A 13,748-nucleotide genomic window follows, 5' to 3' on the forward strand; every position below is an offset into this window, starting at 1 on the left:
AGGAGACTGAGAGAATTCCTTTTTAATTCAAACCTGCACTGATTAATCTACTGTTTTCTGATTGAGAGATTTGCTTTTTTTGTGTCTCTTCTCAGTTTTGTACTATTGAAGTAAATTTTAAGTCATTACAGACTAAAACTTCTCTCTGATATGTCTTTGAATGTCCAATATGAAATAATCTATCTGGGCACATGGGTGTATGTGGGGGATCAAAGCATATATAACATATTTAATAAATCAGAGCATTGTTTCAGTGGAGCTGATAAAGGGAAACAAAAGGCCCATTGAAGGTAACTCACGCAGGCGGTGTGGCCAGCTGCAGTTGGGCAGGTCAAGGTGACTGAGGTCACAAGGAGAAGAAAGATATTTAAGAGAAGGAACAAAACACCTGCTGAGAAAATCTGACTTCACTCTATTAAAGACAAGACATGAGTGACAGTGTATTTGCTGTGTACTATATTTTCTTACTGGCTCTTCCTTAATCTGACATACAATATTGTTGTCTATAATTCCCAAACCAACTCAAAAATCAGTGTGTGTATAAAATGAGGAACGTCAACTGGTCCAATTAGATTATCTAAAGTAGCACTGTCAGAGATGTTCGTCACAGGACTGATGTTGTCTTTCATTTCGTTCTGTTGTAGAAGAAGAGAGAGCAACTGCACACATAAACAGGGCTCTTGTGTGACACATGAATATTGAACTGCATGAGGCAAAAAAAAACAAGCTTAAAGGTTCTATATGTAAGTTTTCTCTGCCGCACAACATGGTTACTTGCCGGCAGCGGGTGGTGGTGATAATGGTTGCTTGCCAGCTTCGGCCATTGTTGTGTTTACATGAAAAGAGGTTTCTAATACACTCTGATCAGCGCTGCTTCTTCATTCTCTCATGCTGAATTGAAGCCACTACAGTGATTCACTAACGCCAGGCTGGGGCTAGCTGGTTAGCATGCTAACTTCAGTAGAACAAAAGAATTGATTATAAAACAAGGGTTAAAACTGGCGTTGCTCGCTGCCGCTGGAGACAGCTCCAACCGTAAATGCCAACAGTGGCTATGTAGCGATAGCACAAGTTACATATACCACATTTGACTAAAATTCAGATGCACTGTAAATTGGTAATTGCAGTATATTAAGTTTATATGGTGATACTAGATTCTACAGCACGTCATTGGAAAGATTCCACAATGCATTAAAATAAATTATTTAATGTGTGTTATAGTGTATTATTGTATAGTGTATTAGATCCTTTATGAAAAATATATTCTGTTGCATAAGAGACATAAGATTTGTCATGTTGTTTATCAGCTTGCACTGGGTTTAACTGGTGATGTGGAAGAACATACTCCACACTGAGGAAAGAAGACAGGCACACTTTAACATCATGCTTGGCTTGTTTCCTGTAGACATAGAAAAAATTAATGCTGATCAAGGTGCTGCTATAGTGCTCTCAACTGATCTTATTCACTCTTAGCACACAAGTGCTGCTGTGACTCTCACTTAGCGTGCTACAGTCTGTAGCATGTGAGCTATTTTTTGTTTCATGGTGAAAGCTTTTACATAATCAGACCAATCACGACAGCAGATAACATGGCAGTAAGAGCTAATTGCTTTCTTTTCAGCTATAGTTTAACCAGTTTTGGCCTGTCGTGTACATTAGCGGCCTGATTTTATCTCTTAAACATCAGTTTCATTATTTCCCCAGGCACACAGAAACCGAGTAGTGGTCTAAAGCTGATATGATTAGTTGATAAATAAATTAGTCGACTGACAGAAAATTAACTGGCAATGGTTTTGATTTGACTGGCCTCTCCAAATAAACAAGCACATACAGTAGCTCGTCTGTGCAAGCAGCTTATTACGTTTAATTGTTAGACGACCTCTAGGAGCCATAATGATTATGACAGGAGGAAAGGAGGAAGTCAGGAGATGTTTTCTAAAATTGAGTTCTTATTCAGGTTTCTCAAATCAGGATGCAATGTTTTGTTCACAACACATAACCAGTACCCCAAGTTTGACAGGTTGAAAAGCAAAGCGGATTAAGAGCCTGACTATGACCTTTCCATACCTGCTTCTACTACTTGTTCGCCTCTCCACACAAAAGAGTTGAACCCCAGCCCTTCATTAGGTAAGCAGGCCATAGTTGCAGTCGGAAACATACCAGCATGTCTGCAAGAACATTTTAACAGTGGTGAAAACAACAAATGAAATTAATGAGGACAGCTTTCCTAAACAGAATACAGTTTCAAAGAAGTTATCACCGACAATCGTAACAAACTGCCTCTGTGGTGTTTGTTTGAGACATACAAGTTATCATAGCTGTAGAACAAAATCTTTTTGCCACTGAAATGCTCATTTTTTTCACAAATTGTAAATGTTCATTAGCTTGATTTTAGCTTGACCTCATGTTTTTATTTTAGGTTTGTCCAAGAAGGTCAGAAAAAAGATTGTAAAAACCAGAGAGCTTTTTCCCCAAACCAGCCTGAGCACTGAGTCTTTAAACTGAAGGAAACTGTTACAGGTTTTTCTGACAGCAACCCTGTAATATTTTTTCATATAATTTCTTAGGCCAGAAAATATAACAATGCTAGTATACTGTACTGTACCACAAAACCTGCTGTTACGTGGCAGCAGCCACAATAGCCTCATATACCACTCCATAATAGGTCATATCAGCAGCACGGCTTGTAATTATTGTTTACTGCCACTCTGGCTCCATTTATGGTGAACTGTCTTGATCTGGTGGTGAGCAGCGAGTCTGTAATCTCAAGGATTTGCAGGCTGCTTGCAAAATTACTGTCATGGATGAGAAGGTTATTTAATTCCTGATTCCCAGTAAGGTCAGGATTTCACACATCAGTGAGTGGCCTTGGCTTTAAATGGGAGCTTGATGGTTAGTGGTACAGTCAGTAAGAGAAGTAATAATGAAAAGTAATGCTGAATCAAGACACTCACAATGTGCTGCCGTCTGACTGCAGGTGTTGAGGACACTGAGGTCACTGTTCTTTTTTTTTTGTGCAGGGATTTCAGGGTTTTAGTGACCTAAGGTGCAGTTTATAGTTCATAAATGAAAATTACACCTGGCACCGCATATGTTACTTTTAATAATATCAACAATCCAGTTTAACCACGGGTCTGTTATTATGGCTGCTAACCACAGAAGCTCAATGTGGATGTGCAGTTGGTGGTTCAGAAGGATCCCGGGATTGTTATTGTCCTGCTTCAGGGATGGCAAAGATTGACATTATTTCTCATTGGCATTATTCCCCCGTGACCTACTGACATTGTAAATAAATCTTCTGTAGCCAGAAACTCAAACACGTGATTCATCTTCCAGAGTTGTGGAGTATATCAGGTCCAGTTCAGTAGCTGAATGAGTTTCTACATTCCAGACCACTACACACCTGCTTCTACTTGTGTGTTATGAAGCATGAAACTTTTATAACTGATTTATCTTCTACGGTGTGTCAGTAATGGCAGAAATACAGTGTAATATTGAGCACCCGTCTTCACTACTTGTATCTGAAGGCTGAATCTACTACACTTTACAGATTGGGATTTTACATGTAAAACATATAAAATTCAATTAGCATCCACTGTTATAATTTAAATACCCCATGCAAAAGTTAGATAGGGTTAGGGTTATGGATTGCACAATGGATTTTAAGAAACACAATCAGTCAACATGAATTTGACACAGACACAGTATTGGGTCGTTTTGTTCTGCGTCTGTCTACGTAAAAAAAGGTGATAGTTAGGGAGTGAGAGGGGGAGTGTGCTTGTAGTTGAGGTGGTGGTGGGGGTACAGTAGTGGTAGCAGTGAATTAATTTTGAATTACTATAATAGTATTTAGTGATTTTAATTTGTATTTGTATTGGGTACTGTACTTATTTTGTTTCTACCTGCCCAGGGACTGCAGATGGAAATGAGCGATTAGCTAATTCTGGAATAATGCATCATTTTCTTTGAATGAGATTCATGTATTTGTACATGAGCCCTGATAAATAAATGTAATAAAGTATTTAGTGGACGGGCCTACGAGGCTTCATCTGCGAAATGTCACAGAACGACTTGTACATTGTATACTGTATCAATACAACGGCAAATACACACATTAAGAAGCAGTATTAGTTAATGAGGAAGACCAGCTCTTGAACATTTACTGACCGGACTTCAACATGCCGTAAAGTGTGAGTCTCCTGTCATCTAAACCATCTTGGACTTGCTGCTGGTGATACGTGGCTAAAAGTCTCAAGATCAGTGACAGGATCAAGATCAAGGACTCTCAAATGGCAGCAAGTCTCATGTCATGTTTAACCTCGTATGCTAACTGGTGTTTTTCCCCTCTGGGGCTGAGGGAGAGATGGGAAGATGACTGCATTGTAGAAACACTCCCCCTTGTTTCTGTCTGCTTCGGCCTCTCATACTCCCCCTTTTCCCTCTTTTCACTCTTCCTTCCTCCCATATCTCCTGCTCCTCCTCCTGCTCCTCCTCCATTGCTAGCAGGATAACATACCGCCTGCCTCTTGTTTGGATAAGTTAATGCTGAGATGTCAGCCTTGATTCTGATGTATACCACCTGCCTTGGCCTCCGGTTGACCTCGTACTCCAGCTCCCACTGCAGAGACATTCCAGTGCTTTTCTGGGACTGTGTTTACACTGCAACAGATTGCCCTGCTCTCCCTGTCTGCTTCATCACAGTGGACAGTGGTGGGCCTCTACACCCTAGTCCAGAGTCATCCCAATATACGCTTGTGTTGTCCTGAGGGTGCGCTATAAGTGAGCTGGCAAAAGACTCCGAGATCCTCAAGAGATAGTGTCGTTTTCAAGAATATGAGTGTCAGTATGAAGTTTAGGACACAGATATTAAATTCTTACACTATCCTACAGTAACTTTACCAGATTTAGAAAGCAGAAAAGAGGGGAGGTCAATGGACGGAGCATCTCTGTTTCTCTGTTTTAGGCTCAGGAGGGGAGGCCTGCGAGCGGCTCCAGTCATTCTGATGCCAAGATCCTCCCACTCACCACTGTGAGAGCTCATGTGAACACCATGACCTCACTGCGTCTGCCCTTTAAATGAATTAGTGCTGCTGATTTAAAGTTTAAGTCCATGTAAGATCCTAACCAAAAGATTGAAGTCAGATGAAAAGAAGTTTTCATTGCAGGCCAAGTCTTTATCTTAGATGCGCCTTAAATATCTCAATTTTTAATGGGTCGTCACTTAGTCGGCTCATAGAAACTTGGAAAGGAAAAGTGACTAACACTTTACTCTAAGTCCCCTTGTTTAGCATTTATGATCAGGATACAAACATTTTATTAGCGCTTTACAACACACCATAATGTAATTGTATCAATTCCAACTCAGAAGAAGTTTACTATTTTATATTATTACACCTGTGTTTTATTCTATTGTCCTTCACTATGTTTATACACCGGCCTCCACTGCAGGTGTCCACAGGAGGAGTTAACATTGTTAAAACAATAATAATAAATTAGATTTTATGCACCTTTCATGCAACTCTCTTTACATAAGGATAACAGCAACATGTTAATGAAAAAGCTCAGCAGTCATTAAAAATGACAGAGAAGTGGTGAGAAAATAGCTTAACACCACTGATAAACACTTACATCTACGGGAAACAACATTATATTGCGTTATTATACATGTATCAAATGTTAGTATACTGCTTATAAATGCTAAATGCGTTACTGAAAAATGTTTTGTTTGTATATTTATTTTTGTTACTATTAGTTAGTTTATATAAAGGCAGATGTTATGGATATGTTAGGGGATAAATAAAGTATCTATCTATCTATCTATCTATCTATCTATCTATCTATCTATCTATCTATCTGTTATTCTGCCAATAGCAGTTTGTTGCAGTTACATTTACATTCTGTTTCTATAGCAACCGGCGTTACCACAGTTCCATAGCCCATATTGTGGCCTGTATTTTTACTACAGCTATCAACAGAAAATGAAATGTCCACTATTTTGATCATTTAATTATTGCTGTAGTAATCCTTTAAGCAAAAATGCTAAACATTTGCTAGTTTCTCCTCCAGGAATGTGATGATTGAATGCTTTTGTCTCCTTTACATCACAGTACACTGAATATCTTTGGATTTTGGACTGGTAGGATGAAACAACACATTTGAAGATGTCACCTACAAGAAATTATATTGGGTATTTTTCTCTATTTTGTGACATTTTATAGAAAATCAATAGATAATGGAAGTTATCATTTATTGGAGCATCCTGCAGGGACTTTATTGATCTTTATTGGTAATGAGCATGAGGACCGCAAATCCATACTATTGTGACTCTAACTAGTTTCCTCGTTACGGTACTAACTCATTCATTATTTAATAGTTCATTCATTTCAGCCTTTATCAAGAGTTTTTGTGCAGTGTAATAAACATATTACTATATCTATTCTAAAACAAATATGGACGAGGAAAATTTCCACTTATCTGTGATTATAATTATACTATCAGAAGCTTTGCCATTATAAGTATTGAGTGCAAAATGTGAAAATGTGAAAAAAATGCTGTGTATTGTCTCTTTGTAGAACTGTAGCTACCATTGAGGACATCGAGGTCATGTCCGCAGCATTGTTTCTGGGAATGTGTGGGGCATTAACAAACGGAGGGGGAGTTAACATTCTACTATTACACAAAAAATATACATGATGGATTTGCAAAGGCAGATTCAGGAAGTCACTGGGCTCAACATACAATATTTGACTGTTTGTGGCCAAAAAGGGATAATATAAGATTTCAATAAAACAAAGGGATATTATTATTCCACTTGAATTACTTTTTCAGGTGAGGTTGAGAAGATTTTAGAAGTTTATATAGTTAGGAAGTAAAAAAAAAAAAACATTTAAATATTATTTTAAATAAGTAAATATAATTATTTGTATTTATTGGTGGCTATTGTGGTTGCACTGGGGGAATTTGGACTCAGTATTTATAAAATCCTTGCTAATCTTCATGTACCTGAAGCTTCACATATCAACACATCAACATCCTCTGCTCCAGTGTTTTACATAAAGCTGTAGGCAGCTTTATGTAAAACACTGCAAGAATCAATTTCTCTTCAGCATCTTTCCTACATATTGTAAACATCCTGAAGTTCATCATCCACTTGGATGTAAACATGTAATATATAATAATAGAATAATAATAGAAACGGCTATTTCAGTCAGTATGTCTCAGCAAAAAGACATGATAAAAAGAAGCTAGGCACAAAATTGTACCTGTATAACCTGGTAGGGGCCATGTCATCACAGTATATGTACTGCAGCATTAACAGCTGGTTTTAATCCAGACATGACCACCTACATAGTCTGTAACTGAGTGCCCATTACTGATAAAACAGACACTCTGTTGCTGTCACATTCACCACCTGCTCTTTGACTCAACACAGCTCACCACATGATATTTAAGTCACTATCGCCAATAAGCTGGCTGTTTGAATATGCAAAATTGATGTTAAAAATGTTGTTATGTCTTTGTCATTACATTAGGTCTGCACGTCAGTGAGTCTGCACTGTTCAGCTGCGGTATTCAGTATTTCTTCTTTACTGCCTGGATCCCACACAACTACTGGCCATAAACCAAAATATAATTTGTTTTTCATAATTCATGGAGGTAGCTGATCGCAGTAATTATGGATCAGTTATGTTATTGCAGAAAGATACTTAAAAGCACATTTTTTTCCAAACATATAACAGAAGGACATACGACCTCAAGAAATGTCTTCAGGGAACTCTATCGCCATCAAGTGGTAAGGAGAACAAGTAACACTCAAAGGAGACTCCAGCAGAGATGGCAGACGGAAGAATATTATGTTGACTCAGTCTGTCAATACAACAAGCTGCTTATTAACAGTCTGAATGTTACATAAACTGGTTTATTCTGATCAGAGACTTTCTGGGAAACTCATTTATTCCAGAACTCAATGATTAAACAGCTGTATTTCTATGTTTCCCTTTTTCCTAAAAAATTTGGTTAATTTTCAGCTGCACAACAAATACTGTCTTACTGGATTCAAAGACATTAAGTTGCAATAATTACTCACCTTGTTGTTTATAATAGATGTCATTATTTGAACTTGCTTTGCTGTAAGAATCACAATCAGATTACTTACAGTGTTATAATTTGAAGTACATTATCATAATCACTTCATTCTAACAAAACTGGAGGTGAAGGTGAAATTCATTTCAATTAAACTATAAATGCATTGAGTAAAATTATATCATTAAAAAAAACAGGCGTTGCTTTTTAGATATTAGATTTAGGTAGCACACCACAGGCATTGCAGTGCATTCTCAGGCCTCAGAGCTCCATCATGTGGCGAAAAACCTTCACTCTATTGCAAGTATACATAGAATATACTGTACATGGCCAAAAGAAAAGGCAGGCAGCAGTTTTCCTTTGGCATGCTTTAAGACCACCTGAAGCTAAAACATCAGTGGCTGCTTCTAGCTAATATGAAACACGTAGGATCAGTAAAGAAACTTTCCTTTTGGAGGCTGTAGTTTATGATGCTGTCAAATTATATGAAATGTAGTGTTTTGTCTACACCATTTATATAGATGAAGATAGGTCTTTAAAAGACAGACAATAACACGTCCATCAGTTTCCACACTTTTAATGTAAAAGACAAAACAATACAGGATTTGGTGATACGAAGGAAAAAAAATATGATTTGCTTATTTGTCCTTCTCCTTTTGCTCCTTCTCCTTTTTGTCCTTTTCAGCCTTGGCTTCTTCAGCCTCGTGCCGCTTGATGAGTTCCTCTACTTCTTTCTGTTTAAGCACTTTGATTTTTGTTTTCCCGTCTTCCCGTGTCAGGGTGGCGATCTCCACTGAAACAGCATTGTGTTATTGTATTGCACTGAAGAGAACTTTGGCAACAAGGCAGTAGACAAATCTTGAGGATTGTGATTAAATTATTTATTTAGGCAAATAGCCACCTTGTTTATCTGATGTACATTACTTTCAGCATGCAAGGACAAAGAGCTGACAACCCTTAGGAACTAGGACTTTAGAATTTGTCATTTGTTGTTGATGTCTGACCTAAATTATAACTGGTGTAAAGATATATCCTGCATTAACACACTGCATATCAGTAGCATAATTTCTAAAATCTAAACTCCAAGAGAGTACTATTATTGAATCTCACCTTTCTCTGCTGAGAGCTTGCTGACATCCATTGTTTTGTTGAGGACTTTGACGGCCAAAGCCAGAGCAGAGGAGAGAGTCATCTCTCCCTCTTTGTAGTCCTGCTTCAACATGGACACTGCAGCCTGAGACCAAGAAGTCAACTCATCAAACACAACACAGAGGAACAGTGTAGCTGAACTCAACTTTGGCGTGATGCGCAAACTTATTTCTTCAACTTATTTGTCACTCAAAGTTGCTTTGACAACTTAGCATTTTATATTACCAACAAATTTTAAAATATACATTTTTAATGCCTAATTTTAGCATTATGCTATTCATATTCAGAATTACTACAATTACTTCTATACAACATTGTTCATATTCTGAATGATACCACAACAACTGCAAGACACTATCTGGTGTATCTGTTGAGATCATCTCCCTGATTCTCATTATCTAATTAATTTCAGACTTACAGCGCTGTTATTGCCAATGCAGGTTGCCTTCCAGCCTCCATAGTTGCCGCTGGGGTCACTCTGGTACAGCTGGAAACCGTAGTGTTTGTCCCAACCCATGTACAGCAGAGAAACACCAAATGGCCTTTTTCCTTTTCAGACAAACCACACAGCTGTTAATGAATGCCAAAATCCACCTGTTTTTTTTTTTTTAAGCAACAATGAAAATACTCCGTCGATACTCTGGCCACTTGTGTACCAATGTGACATTTTGGTAGACATCTGTAAACATGCAGACTGCGAATGCCAAGAATGACAAAGGTCATGTATAATTCACCCGCTAGAATCCTTCAGCAACATTAAAGTTTAAGAGCAAATAAACTACATAGAGAGAATACTTTGCATCTTACCTCCAAACTGTGTGTAGGCTTGCTTGATGTCACACAGGGCTGTCACCAACTGCTCGCAGGGTATTGGCTCCTGGTACTGCAATAAATATCTGCAGAAAAATTTAAACTTGTCAACAGTTGGTGGTGAAGGTGATAAATGGCTATAAAGAAAGTGATAACACCTGAGAATTCATATCTTCATTTGGCAGGTTCTTACTCAGTCATAATATATTGGATTGGATTTTTTCTTAATTTAAACAATCTTATTGTTGTATTTATGGGTTTGAATATTCAGGCTCTCCTGTTCCAAAACCTGTTAAATTGTTTAGTAAAAGTTGGACACTTTTCCACTGAACATTAAAATATTTAAAATGGAACAAAATCATTTGTTATTAAACTTGCATGGATCCAATATTTAGAAGCAGACCCGGAATATCCAAAGAGGTACATGGGACAACCCTAAAACTTTAATGGTTGGCAGGTTTTCCTCTGAAGCTTACCTCTGTGCAATTAGCCGCAGTTCATTTGTCAGTACATTGGCGTCTGATGTAATCCCAGCAACACTGCATGCCATGTCTCTGAAAGGGTTAAGGATACACAAGATATAGGTATATAATGTTATAACTGATGTGTTTATTTTTCGAATTAGTGGGTGCAAAAGAGACCCTCCGTAGCTCAGTTCACTCACTCATTGAGCTTGTAGATTTTCTCAGAGAAGAAAACCTCATCAAGCAGCTTGTGGATGTTGCGTCTCTCTGCTGCTAACAGCACTCCATCGTTGGCTAGAATCCCCAGACATGTTCCAGCGTGACCGATTGCTTCCATGGCGTACTCCACCTGATACAGGCGCCCTGTAAATCACAGTCACAAAGTTTATATCACCATTCTTGGCTAAAAACTTTTAAACCTTTTAAGGCTTAAATATCTGAAACACAGGTGAAATAAAGTAAAATACTTTGACAAAATAAATAACTCAATAATGACAAGCTCTGAAATATGGCTGAAAGCTAGAAACTGGACCTCCTGAATGGAACTTCTAGCCCTTCTTCTTGGCCTCAGCCAACTAATTAAACTAATTAGTACCCCAAATGGTCTGAATGTAATATCCTCAATTTCACAGATCCTCTGGTGGGTCCATCCTTACAAACCCACAAAATCCAGGAAAAGTAATGTTCAATCCAAATCTTTGGCAAAAACACCCAATGTGGCATGTGATTCATGGAAAAATTGCATAATATATTGTACACTGCACATAACATATAAGGCTGTTAATATAATAACAGGCATCCTGTATTTTAACCTCTCTTAACATTTGATTATCAATTGTTTAAAGAATAAAACAAACACTTGCCTTCAGGAGAAAATATGGTTGTCCGGGAATCATATCTGCGAGACTAAATAGCAGAGAAACAACAGATAATGACAGAAACAAGACATATGAAAAACAAAATCTTGCCTGCTTTGTAAAGTTAAGTGAGATTTGTGCAGAGTATAACAGCTACCTACCATTTTTCACGTCACTGGAAACTATCCTGCAAAATATAAATCAGTTGTTATAAAGATGAAGCAACCAGCAGAAACCACTGGGGAAATGCAACAGTACATTTACTCAAGTATTTGTACTTTCCTTGAGTATATCCATTTTTCGAGTCCACAACATTTCAGAGCCAAATATTAATAAGCGATATTCACCACAACTTTGTATTTTGTCCTACCAACTTTATCATCTCCTGGCTGCCAAAGTTATCTTAATATCCTTTAGAGGAGCCCGGTTCTTAGGTTGGAAACCAATAAACTACCTGTCTGTATGGTCCTTAAAATAGCTCCACATCGAGCAGCTACAAAAGTAAAAGCATATTATGCAATGTTGCTTCAGTATTGCTTCAGTTTAATCAGTAAAATAAAATCATTTTAATAATACCTGTTTCAAGGAACATTTAGTGCATAAGTACTTCTACATTTGATACGGTAAGTACATTTTGCGAAGAGATATCACTACTTTTTTCACATCTGAACCACATCAGACCAGGTTTAAATAAAAAACCACTACAGCTAAACCTTGTCAAATCTGGATGGGATTATCCCAGAGAAGCTAAAGACTCTTTTAAACACATCTTCAGATTTTTGAAACCTTTACTCTATTTGTGAAGACACAAAAAAGAGGAGAATCCGTCGCTCAGTATAGCAAGTTTAAGTTACCTTTAAGAATCCAGAAACCACAGCGAGCTAACCTTGTTCTGGTTTCCTAGATAAATAAATACATATCTCCTTCCTAAATTAATACGAGAACAAACCGTGAATCTAGTCTCAATGAATAGTTTCGACACAATTAGTTTCACGCTTCTCTGTATCTCGGTGTATGACAGCTAGCTAACTGCTGCTAAAGAGAATGAATCTGCAATATCCGAGCATGCTAATTCGCTAGCATGTTGATTAACTAGTTCCATAATAAAGAAAGTCTTCTAGCTGGAGCGCCACAGAATTAAGTTACAAATCATAATGATGACGAAATAAAACAATGCTGTAGTAAATAGTAAAGTAGTGATTCATTACCTTAGGTGAACGGTCTAAGTTAGCTTGCTTTGGTCCAGGGAGGGAGCTCCGGCACTTTCAGTTTGATGTTCCCTCAATCCGGATGCGATGGCAGGGAAGTAGCTGCTCAACAGCGCCACCTGTCAGTGGGAGGACTGATCGGTATTCTGTGTTATTGTGGCCAGTGCGATGGATGGATGGATGGATGGATGGATTAATTGAAAATAATTCGTAAAATATAAGACAATGAGAAAAGGCTTTAAAATTATGAACTTGCATGACAAATGCAGTCACATGATAACAGCCAATCTTATACTCACATACTTTCACTTGAATCTGATTTTGAATACACAAATTATACTGCAGCAGAGTTCTCCTTCGGCCCTAGAGGGCAGCAGTAATGAAACAACTGAAATGTAGTGTGAAGTAAAAGAGGAACAAGATATTCTCCTGCATTGAATGATTGAAAATTGAAGCCAGAAGTCTTTCTGCCAGCAAGGCTCCCTGGCATAAAGCCCTGAAGGCAAACGTTTCCTAACAGCCAGCCTATTCAAAATACTGTCTTTTATAAACTAGCCTACTATATGAACGTCAACATGATCCTGAAAATAATTTTACCCAAGAATAGGAGAATGGTGAAATTATTTTCCAGGACAACACATTATTTTCCAGGACATTTTACTTTTTCTCTCATTTTCCATGTGTTTTCTGTTACTGGTAACTGAAACGGTTTTCCAGGTTTCCCAGGACACATCCTGATTAGTGAAGCTTTATTATGGGAAATATTTAGGAATATGCATCTGGATCTAGTTTTGCAACAAAATACACAGTGATATATGATCATGCTAACTGGGACATAGTTGCCATAATATGGAAAATATTTAAATCCTGCAGTGCAGGTAATGGATGGATGAATGCATTAATGGATGATTGGGTTGGTACAATATATTAGGTCTGTGCACTAGTAACAATGACTTTACAATAAGTCAGACTCATGTGTGTCATGGTGTTGTAGTGTCACCTAAAGGTGATATGGCATAAAGTTTTACAACTGCACTGTTCTCGACTTCTTAAGTTAACTGCCACAATAGCCCCCAGCCCTCACTGGGCAGCTTACATCATCGATTTGTAAAGGCCCAGTGCACACTGACACACCAAGCTGTCATTTTAAGATTTATACAGTCTGGAAACAGTTATTA

At 37.8% G+C, this 13,748-nt stretch overlaps 1 protein-coding gene across 1 annotated transcript; it reads right to left on the reverse strand.

Moving 5' to 3' along the window:
* Positions 1–8,643: 8,643 nt before the first annotated feature.
* On the reverse strand, positions 8,644–12,691 carry LOC111651653 (proteasome subunit alpha type-4). Its single transcript, XM_023401653.2, has 9 exons — positions 12,571–12,691; positions 11,524–11,549; positions 11,369–11,411; positions 10,706–10,868; positions 10,518–10,595; positions 10,039–10,127; positions 9,650–9,780; positions 9,193–9,316; positions 8,644–8,875 (listed from the first exon to the last, which is right to left on the reverse strand). Exons 2-9 carry the CDS (start codon positions 11,524–11,526, stop codon positions 8,721–8,723), a joined length of 786 nt encoding a protein of 261 aa, XP_023257421.1. The 5' UTR covers positions 11,527–11,549; positions 12,571–12,691; the 3' UTR covers positions 8,644–8,720.
* Between the last annotated feature and the right edge of the window lie 1,057 nt (positions 12,692–13,748).

Source organism: Seriola lalandi, unplaced genomic scaffold (assembly GCF_002814215.2).
Source record: "Seriola lalandi dorsalis isolate HSWRI2012SDOR001 ecotype SW California unplaced genomic scaffold, Sedor1 jcf7180002053712, whole genome shotgun sequence".
NCBI classification, from domain to species: Eukaryota; Metazoa; Chordata; class Actinopteri; order Carangiformes; family Carangidae; genus Seriola; species Seriola lalandi.

Coding starts and splice junctions, on each gene's coding strand:
- LOC111651653 (XM_023401653.2), bottom strand. Junction 10,128..10,517: donor CTGCGGCTAATTGCACAGAG/GTAAGCTTCAGA, acceptor ATTTTTCTGCAG/ATATTTATTGCAGTACCAGG. Junction 9,781..10,038: donor AGCCTACACACAGTTTGGAG/GTAAGATGCAAA, acceptor TTGTCTGAAAAG/GAAAAAGGCCATTTGGTGTT.